Below are 10818 nucleotides of genomic sequence, written 5' to 3'. Positions count from 1 at the left end.
TGAGCATTGATCTACTTTTTGTTACTCTACCTTTGTTCCTTATTTTTTGTTTTCTTTGCTTTTTCTTGTGGTTTTGCTTTATTTTTTTTCTTTCAGCCGCGTGTTTATATGTTACTCTTTCCGTTTCTACTTTGTTTTTCCCTAAAAGGTTGCCGGCGGGTCTATTCGATGTATTTGGGCAGGAGAAAAAGAAGCTGAAAATAATAATTTGGCCACGAAGACCAGGTTTTGATTATACATTAACAACCAAAATCTATCTGCTTTATTCAAATCTATATTCCACGAAACTGCACAAAGAACTTGTGAGCCTACATTGTATTAATTTTATTTCTGTAATATGAAGTAGAACTTAATTAAAAATGGATATATCAAATTCTCTGCAGAAGTCTTCCTTATTTGTGCAGGCATTGGTCGATATCTAAAACTTGATGGTCTAAGTCGGAGACATAGATATTTAATTCTAATAAGACTGTCGAACTCCATTATCTAATTGATATAAAAAAATGTACTGGCATCTAATGATCCTGTGAAGTACTATGTGCTTAGGTATTGAAATTCCGTATCCTGTCTGTCATGTTAGATGCTTGTTTATCACACCAGGTAACAAAAGGACTTCTTTGGTAATTGTTCCTTGCACTTTAAACTGTATATTCCTTCATGACATGTGTTAAATGAGCAATTATGCCCAAGGATACTCAATATTACAAACAATTTTTTTGGCATAAATTTCCGAAGCTGATAACCTTGTTCAGACTGATTTTATATTAGATACCCTTGGTCTAGGACGGTATGTGCTTCTTTTTTCTGTGCTATTACAGGGATTTAAACTCATGCTTTTTAATTATTATAGACTGGTCTTCCTTCTTCGTCGCAGACCTCTACTCCGCAAGCAACTTTGAACTCGAAACTTCCAGAAATGTTGGCCGGAAAACACTTTAATCCTGCTTTACAAGGTAATGAACACGTTCTTAAGCAATCCAACTTAGTTTCAATAAATCTAAACTTGCAAACAAGGAAAGTTTCCGCTTGTTTCTTTTTACGAAACAAGTGTCACACAATAGTGTGACACTTATAGTATGTCACACAATAGTGTGACATTCAATAGTGTCACAATTATGATTGCCACAGCCCTCTATCGCAGTCGAGGATAGTGACTCGCTCGTCTCCTGAGATCCAGATTTCCGCCCAAAGTCTCTTGCCTAATGATTTTGAAGAAAAAGAACAATTTGTGCGTTCAGTAGTGCTTCTGTTTGCAACACTCGGTAAAAATTAACATCCCTTACATAATACAGAAAAATAAAACAAATTAACACAGGGATTTTTTTTCAGGGGGGAGGGGGAGGTTACAAAAAAAACGTAAAAAACTCATAAAATGTTGTGTTGCATAAAGGGAGTCTAAAAATAATTATAATTAAAAATTAATTATGCTTGAATATTATATTCAATTTCTCAATATTAGCTACTTGATGTCTTAGAGCTACGGGCTCCATATAGTAGTGTAAGATGTGCATGTGGGTCCTCATGAGTTTTTTGAAGAGTGTGGCACTAAGGATACAATTTTTGTAGGGAAAACATCTTAATAGTTTATAACAACAACCAAAGAAAAGCTGTAAAAAAATCCGATTTTCGGGTATGAAAGATGGAGCCAAGGGGCACAAAATATTTTCTTTTTGTTGTCCTTGGTACTTTAAGCAATCAAATTACCCAGTTTTAATCGTCAATTCTATTTTTTGTACTTCAGTTATCCTTACTTGTTTTTGCTCTGTTGAAAATTTTACCTTTAATTTACATAGTTCTGAAGCTAGGAGAGAAAAATGCTCTTTGATATTTATGACTAAAATACAGAGCTTCCAGAAGTGTTTCAGTACTATTGGTATAGCGTTAAAACACTTAAGGCTAATGCACTGGTGAACACTCGTGTTTCCACCCGCCTTATTAAAATCTGTTTTTGTCATCTATCAACACATCTGATAATGTTCATAATCTTGTCTTGGCTTAGTTCAGGATATTCGGTCATTCCTTCTTTGCCCTAATTTGATGAAACGGGTTTTGGCACAGTGGTAGATCCAGAAGGGTGGAGACTGTGCCTCCTGGCTTGGATCAAATTTAATTGTGTGCAGTGTTGCCTAAATTTACAATAATCAGCACTTGCACACCTGGCCTCGGTCTGGTTTAACTATGTAGCATTTCTTTTATTTATATCAATCCATCTTGCCAAAAATTCGTAAAATTTCTAGATTTTTAGTCATTAAAAAGTGTAGTGTCGATTCTATAATTTGATACCCTCAATTTGGTCTTAAACTAAAAAAAAATTTTGTAAAAAAAAAAAAAAAAAAAAAAAACTTAATTCTCCTATGTGTGTTTTTACCTCCTTTCGTTTTCATTAATTCTATTTTGTTTACATTCCGGTTTTATACTTATTTTTAGTGTTATTCTTTTTCTTGTATCAGTCTCGGCTCAGAGTTGTGTTATTCGTTTGGTTATTCATTTCTTTTTAGCAACGGTTACTAATTTAATTGCTTATCATTAAAAAAAAAAAAAATGAAAAAGGAAGGTGGGCAATAAATAAAAATAAAACGAAAATATAATAAAAAATATAAATATAATATAAAAATAAAACAAATAATAAAAACAAGAAATGAGATCTCTGAGTTATAAAGTTACAGTCACAAACTCTGAAAACTGGCCAATCTTATTTCTATGAGCCAGCACATAAAAGCATTTCCTATCCAACCTGTAAGATAAAACAGTTTTTTATGTATACAATTTGTATTAGACAGCATATCTTATCTTGTAACTATGAATCGCCTACAAAGTTTTTTCTAATTAAAAAACACTATCTTTTCAGTAATATGTTTTCAGGAATCTCCTTTCATAAAATTGCTTTTGTCTTTCAGATTCTCTGGCATCGCTTATTACCAGACCATCGACACCTGATACACACGAAAGGTAATTAAAATTTTCTTATGCCGATTAAACAGCATACAGCAGATGAAAACAACAAATAAAAACCAAAATTAGAAGAACTAAAAAATTCATAACTGAACAACGCAGACCCCCCCCCCCTCCCAAAAAAAGAAAAAATTGAAAAATTAGCAGAATTCTTAGTTTTAAAAGCCATAAAACCTAATTTCATAAGCGAACCACTCACCAATATCTACGATTTGTAAAAAAAAAAAGAAAAGAAAAGCTGTCGCACAATCTATGTAAGTGACCTTCTTTCCTTCTTATGTTCTAGATGTTTTCTTCTGACTTTCTCTTACAGTTCTGGAAAAGGAGAGCAGTTGTCCTCCCGTAGTGTCCGTTTTGTTTCGTTCAGAATTTCCGTTGGCCTTGAAAAAAAAAACAATCTCCATCTTCGTTTCTTTAATTTGTTTTTTGTTATGGCAGGTCAATGTAGTTTACGGTGTGATTTTCAAGCTTCATTAGGGCTCACCACGGTGCCCAGTAGGTGTCGGCAAGTCTCTAATTGACACGGTCACTAGCGATTGGCCTCATTAGGTCAATCTAATTACAGGCCTAACACCCTCTATTTTCTAGGAGAGGCTCCAGATTGGCTCCAGGTTTTATTTCACCTTTGCAAGCCACGTCTCCTTTTTTTTAAACTTTTATTGGCGCTGATCTGGTAGTGATCGTAAATTTTTGTTGCAAGAAGGTAAAAAAGTTGGACTTGAATCGGAGCCATATTTTCTAATACTAATTACATTATCTCAGAGAAATAGAACCTAAAACAGGAGAAACACCAGAAAACCGATCGAACTAAGGTAGTCTCTTTGTTTGAAAAGACTATAATCGAACTATTTGATCAATAAGCAAACATTTTTATCGACGCTGAAATTTTAAACGAGTGAAATATTAGAAAGGGAAGTTTACTTGTCAGCGACTTTGTTGATATTGAAAGTATGAAATACTGAAAATGAACATCTTTACTGGAAAAAAAAAACTTTAAATATAACAAGCAATCTAAAAAAAAATAATAAAAGAATCTTTAAGTAAAGTGTTATAAACCAAAAATAGTAAAAAATACTATTGATAAAAACGATGTTGGGATTAATATTAATAGAAAAAAAATGCTCTAGAATGTATAGATTGATTTCATTAAGTATGCAGGTTTTTTTTCTAGTTTTAACACAGTGGATTGATGCTCTGCTTGGCAATACAGGGCAAGGGGTTCTATCCCCGCCACAGCAAGGTTGGGCGACAAGCTTGTTACTTGTCCCTTTAAAAAAGACCCAACAACTCAAACGTCAATTCGATGTCCCATGCGCCAGCAATGACTCAGGAGGATCTTTATCCTTATGCTAATTTTGTGTATTCACTTTAATTAGAGATGCTCTCTCGCCCCCTCCCCCTCAGACCTTTCCTCTGTCGTTCTACTTAAACAGAACTGCCATTTATGCCTCAATAACGTTTTCAAAGGAAAGATATGGAAGACTCCCCCCCATCTTCCTTCTTTTCTCTTCTTCACCCTTTTTACTGTTCCTCATGTAAAGTTGTTCTGCTAATTTTGGTTATTCTATTCGTGTAATCTAAATTTTGCTGGATTCATTAAATTTTTATACTGATCTATGTCTGACATATTGTATTTGTTAGTTTTTATGTTGTTGTTTTTTTTTTTTAAGAAGCAAATTCTGCTCTGTAGGAGCTTGTGCTGTAGGAACTATTTTTAATAGTTCTCATGTTTTAATGCTAAAATCAAATTGCTGACCTAAGTATCTCTTTTGGTTGTTTGGATTGAAAAAAATTGGAAAACAGGACCTGTCAGTTACATTCTCGAAATTTTGATTGTTGAAGAGGCCCCTCCCGTATCATATTCGTCTGTGCAATGTGGAAGTATTATTTTCTCAAGCTCTTGAATTCTCTTCTATTTATGGTGCTTCTAGATTACTATTACAGACAATAATAATAATAAACTCTGACTGGCTCTTCCTTCACAATTTCCTTTTTGTTATTTTAAAGAATCCTTTACATTATCAGTCACTGGCGTCAACTGGGCAAGGAATTCGCCCCCTCCCCCTCCCAAGATTTTTGCCTACCCCTTCTAGATTGCGAAAAATACCTTCTTTTGTATTTTCCTTCTTTGGTATAAAAAACAACAAATTACGCCCCTCCCTAAGTTTTGGAAAATGTATTCCAGCCCCTCCCCCTCCCCCTATATTTCCCTGGATTGACACCCCTGGTATCAGAATCATTGATATTTCTTGGTGTAAGTTTTTGTACTTTCTCTTCATTATCTGGAATTGATCTATTTTGTGGCAGCGCAGGTGTTTATTATCTATGACAAATATTTGACTGCTAAAATAGAAAAGAAAAAAAGTTTTTTACTTCATCAATAGTGACAAGAACTTCACATATGAATTATGGCGATTGTTATTGACAATTTGTTGTTACCTGGATACCATTATAGAGAAAAAAAAGCTCATTTATGCGCTGGAATAACTTTTTATGCTCTTTAGAAATCTTGATCCCAGAGCTTTCAATGAAGACGCACCAATTTGCCAACTTACTAAACGAAGGTCTTTCCTTTTTCTTCTTTTTATTTTTACCGTAAGCTAAAAGTATCTTTAAAAAAACAAGATAAAAAGCAAAGTTTGGATATTTTGTCTTTAAAGACGTTGTTTTGCGATGCAGTAGAAAACTTGCCAGCATATGTTGGCGAGAATTTCCCACAAAAAGAAGCATTGTTGATCAGAACTGTGTTTGATTCATTGTTGATTGAACACGATGGTAAAAAAAAATTCTAACATTGTCATGTGGTTAATGATTCTAGACCGCTTTCCTATTTTACAAATTCAGTTTATTCTCGGATATCTTTTCAATTTTTGTATGCTATTTATGCTTTTATTATGTTTTAAGTTTCATAACGAATTCCATTCCAAGTTATATATTTTTAGCAAATACTTGTTTACCTACATTTTGTCCGGCACTGACAAAATAAAGTTACTAATAATAATTTGCTAAATAAACGATGGCAAAAAGGACTTCTTAGGATAATTGAACAAACGTTGAAAAATTTGAGAGTATTTTAGATGTTCATCCAATTACCGCCATATGCAGCAAAACAATAATGTGTAACAAGAATTGAAAAAAAAACATCAGAAATGTAGCAAATCTGGTTCTCGTCCTTACTCAAATGAAGCTCAAAGAAGACTGAATATAAAATTGAGACTCAAAACATCTTAAGCTAAATTCCTCATTTTAGCAAAATCTATTTCTGTCTTAAGTCCTTAATTCTGTTTTTTTTAAGGCAATATTTAGTAGCGATATGGTAAAGAGGAATAAGTATATTGGCTTTTGTAGGGGGATTCGGTTAAAATCTGTAAGCATCATTATGTATATATAAATTTTATTCGATTTTCTTTATTGGAATACCTTTTACTTCCCAAATAACGTCTTTTGGGAGGTAACATAATAGGGATGAACCATAGGAGCAGTATTACATGCATTTAAAATTAATAGCATGTCTAATTAATTCTGGACGTATGCATCGCATGCCTTACCCTTGGATTTAGCACAATGTTTATTTGTCTTTTTCTTTTTTAGTATGGATTCTTGCGGTGAGGCAGGAGAACATGGAGATCCGACAAAACCGAGGCGAAGTACGAGGTCAAAACGAACCGCATCTCGGACAGCAATGCTTAGTGTACTAAATATCGAAAAGTCTGTTGTTGAATGTCAGTTGGACGTCTCGAAGAAGAAAATTGTCCACTTCAAGTTTGACAGGGATGCTGAAATCGATATACCGAGTATAGCCAACACTTTGGTAAATTGTTATTATTATTTTTGTTTTAGATGTCTCGTATAAAAAGAATATTAAATGAATACCAGTTCTTCAGCCGGATCGGAAATCGGTGGGGCCATAAACCCTTTTCCCAAAATATTCAAAAGAATAAGTAGGTTTGTTTATGTTGAACAGATAACGGCTTTACGAAGGTCGTCTCTTAATATATATTGCTCTCCCAACCCTGAAATGAGGGAGTTTTCCTTCGAAATAAAATCTTTGCTGTGCCATTATCAAAAATCTGGCTTATCAGACAAAATTATTGGTACTTGTTTATTATCTCGAACACACTTGAGAAGTGAAGTTAGGTTAATCATAATAAAATATACTAAAATATGATGAAAATATAATACTTTAAAACAAAATTATGGAAACTACAACAAATAATTATGGAAAGCAGGCCGACCAGAACGCCTTATATTAAATACCTAACGCCTAGCCACCTCTATATATTAAATATCTAATTAAAATATACCTGCATCGTAGTTATTCTCACTTAGACTAAGCTAATTGTAACTGATTGCGGACAGACAAGCCGGGTTTTCTCAGATCAAACAGAGCAAACTTCTCGAATGTGTTGGGGTTAATAAGAAATAATTAAAAAAGAGTTTGGTGTTATTTCCGAGGGTGAAGGAAATAATAATTATAAATAAATAAAACTAATCAATATTGGATAAAAATAAAAGGCGTAATAGGCGGTCAATCGCTTCGTTTTTCTCCTTTTTCTCAAAGTCTTCTATCCTCTTTTAGCTAATCGATAATGCTTGATAAAATGAATGTCTGACTGTGTATGCAAAAACACTTCATTTCTAAGGATTGGGAAATGGGCAGTGTTTGGCAAATATTTGGCAACAATTTTAAAATATTTTGATCTTGAAGAGTAAAACTGATTGTCATAACAAAGGGAAAAATCAATAATGTACTTTTTTTGAATAATACTGAGCTTAGAAACGGATAAATGTTTATGTTTGGCAACAGTGTGCAGAATTTTGTGATGATTTTTCATTATCCTGCTGTAACATTTACTCCAATTCACAATAGTTTCGCCAATTACTGGTGAAGGGGGTGGGTCATTTGCCCCTTCTAGATCTCTAAATATACCTTTTTTTGTGTTTTCATTGAAAAAAAAACCTTTCTCTTAGATTTTGACGATGGGTTTTTGCCCCTCCCCTTCCAAAATTTGTGTGAATTGGTGTCATTGATGCACGCCCTTTTATATTTGTCAATACCTATTTACTAGACGGTTTAAATAAAGTCTGAGCCTTTTTAAATACTCTTCATAATACAGAATTCTTTGGTGTCATTTGTGTGTAATAGATATTTTGACATATACAACTATTTGTTCAGTGCATTCACTAGTGCAACAAATATGGAGTGGCTCTTGGCTTTTACTTTTTTACCTACTAAACCTCCGTTAAAAAATGTGAATCAAGTCTAAAGTTGGTATACGCACGTTATGCAAGCACAGTATGGGTATTGTCCATGAGTGCTAAAATTAATACACGATGCACTATTTCTTCATAGAACCTCTTTTTGTTGATAGACTCGCACCCAATTGGCTAATGTCCCACCATTCAGTTCTAAATAGGTTTTCAATTTTGAGTTTTGATATAAAATATTGTATTAATACACTTTTATTACCTTTATTAAAAAGTAGTTTGGGGTCAAAAATGTGCGATTGAACAAGTATAGAGAGAAGGAGGTATTTTTATTATTTCTGTATGGATCCGGCTCTCAATTACTGTCACCGACTCTCTTGCTTACCGGGGCTAGGGTCTTAGCAACCACCTTTTTCGTATACCGTGAAGAACCACCCGCCCAGGCGGCTAATCCGAGCTCTATATGATAATAGCTAACTAAAGCAAGTTATTTGTAGTAGCTTCTCCGTTAGAGGCTGAAACCCTGCACGAACTAAAACATTCAAGGTATAAATATATAAGGTGCAAATGTACAATATTTGTAAATTTTGACGCAAGTATTAATCTGACTAGAAGATATATATTTACTTTTTAGAGGTACCTGAACTTAGGATGAATTTTGTAATTATGACTTTCTCAAATTCATTGTGTCTTTTAAAAATATGTTATAAATCATTTTGAAGGGCTGGCTTCTGATGCTCATGCTGTGTTTCTCTTGTAGGTGTCTAAGAATTTAATGACTTCCCTTCATGTGAGCGGTTTCATTGAGCTAATGAATGAGCTTTTGGCCAAAATGGCTGCCGATCCTGACAAGATTCCAATTCTTGAAGGCTCATCTGTTAAAAAGGTACTGTTTTGACTATTCTCATTGGACTTATTCATACAAGGGTCGTATCCAGGTTTTTTTTTTTGGGGGGGGAGTTTTACAAAAGGTTAATTTTTTTCATTGGGGGGGGGGGGCTACAAAAAACTTTTAAAAAACGCATCAAAAATTTGTTTAAATTCACTTTTGTAACGTTTTTAAGAGTCGGACAAACATTGGAGGGGGAGAGTTCAAACTCCTAAACTTTCCCTCTGGGATATGGTTTTGAATCATATATGCTAAATGTTGTAGGCACAGATAAGACGGCTATGCGATATAATAAGATGGTAAAGGGGAGTCAAATTTCTAAAAAAAAAAAAAAAAAAAAAAAAAAAATATTTTTTTTCAAAATTATATATAAAAAAAATATTATCTCTAAGTGCGATTTATCCTACAAAAATGATTATTCAAAGAGCTTTTATGCCCTCCTTTGCATGGAAACAAGAAATGAAGTTATCCCTTTACACCATATGAATGCTAAATGATTGGGAAAAACTGTTTGCGGCATATGGTCTGTGATCTTTATAAGATAAATCGACGTTTATCGACATTATGGAGATTATAGGAACGTGTAGGACATACCTATAGATTGAGAAGGCTAATGTGATTATTAGCTAAGTAATGAGGGGAATTGTTAAAGGAAAATTGATTTTGAAGGTTTAAATAGCACGTCCAAAGTGAGCTTTGCGAACTAGTTAAACGAAAATTCTGGAAAATGAAAACATGTAAATATATCAGTTTTTGTTAATAAGTGTTGAGTCTCTTACCCTCCTTTCGCTTCTGTTCATGCATTACATTGCGTTTACAGAATCATTTCCCTTAAATTCTTGTCTATTGAAGCCCCTGAAGATATTTTCTTTAAACATTGTCCTATGGTTGCAAAAGCTGATCAGCTGCATTGAATAATAATAGTAATAATAATAGCTTCGTGTGCTTTGGTCAGTTCTTTTTCGATGGATGTTTATCCGTGATGCTGCGACTCGAGACAACAGGGTTGTTAGCCTTACAGATTGAAGTCATTTCAATTCAGTTTAAGAGTCGCTTTGAAAACCCGTCGAAACCAGTCGTTTGTGTACACACGACTCAAATCCAAAAAATAGATCGCACTTTTTGCCATATTATTGCTATTTTTAAAGTACGACTTTTCATTTATTAGTATTTAATAAAATAATATTTATATATTTAATAATGTCCGTGCAGTTGTTCTGAAGACTAATTTTCAAACATCAGCGCCTAAAATTATGCAAATCCTAAAGATTTGGCTCAAGACTATGGGTAATTTATTAGAGCGGAAACTAGCGCTAGTTTTGCCAAAAATCACCGACGTCATCTAGTGTTAGCGGTTGTTGGCATTTCTTCCAGTGTAATAATAAGGCAAAATTAGTGTAAATATTTAACTGGCAAAATTACTGTAGCGATAAGTGTCTTCTCTCAGCTTCTATACTCAGTTTTAGAGAAAACTTAATTAAAAAGCTTAAAAAAATGGCAAGGAACGTCAAACGCTAGATGGCACTGAATAATTTGTTGTCGACATTAGCAACAAGTCCAGATTGCATTTTATTAGATTGATTGTCAAAGGTACTTTTTTCGACTCTCATTCCAATTTTATTTTAGGGAAATGCCTTTCTCTTGACTGTTTTTTTTTAACCGGAATTTATTTTGTTCAAGTTATTACCCACTCATTGAGTGATTGTATCCTTGTAACAAGACGTAAGAATGATTTAGTTAGACAAAAAGTGAAATGTTAAATAGCCTTT

The 10818-nt window shown here is 33.6% G+C and overlaps 1 protein-coding gene across 3 annotated transcripts in view; it reads left to right on the top strand.

The window, feature by feature from the left end:
• Positions 1 to 10818, top strand: part of LOC148946777 (uncharacterized) — a 196655-nt gene that overhangs the window by 165620 nt on the left and 20217 nt on the right. For all 3 annotated transcript variants that reach the window (XM_089096596.1, XM_089096597.1, XM_089096598.1), the window contains exons 9-12: positions 851 to 953; positions 2898 to 2949; positions 6544 to 6763; positions 8921 to 9046. In XM_089096596.1, the coding sequence (XP_088952722.1) occupies positions 851 to 953; positions 2898 to 2949; positions 6544 to 6763; positions 8921 to 9046 (501 nt within the window). The remainder of the gene's footprint in view (positions 1 to 850; positions 954 to 2897; positions 2950 to 6543; positions 6764 to 8920; positions 9047 to 10818) is intronic.

Source organism: Artemia sp. Qi Xiang Cuo, chromosome 11 (genome assembly GCF_049724085.1).
Source record: "Artemia sp. Qi Xiang Cuo chromosome 11, ASM4972408v1, whole genome shotgun sequence".
In the NCBI taxonomy this organism is placed as follows: Eukaryota; Metazoa; Arthropoda; class Branchiopoda; order Anostraca; family Artemiidae; genus Artemia; species Artemia sp. Qi Xiang Cuo.
This window is presented reverse-complemented; position numbering and strand designations above follow the sequence as displayed.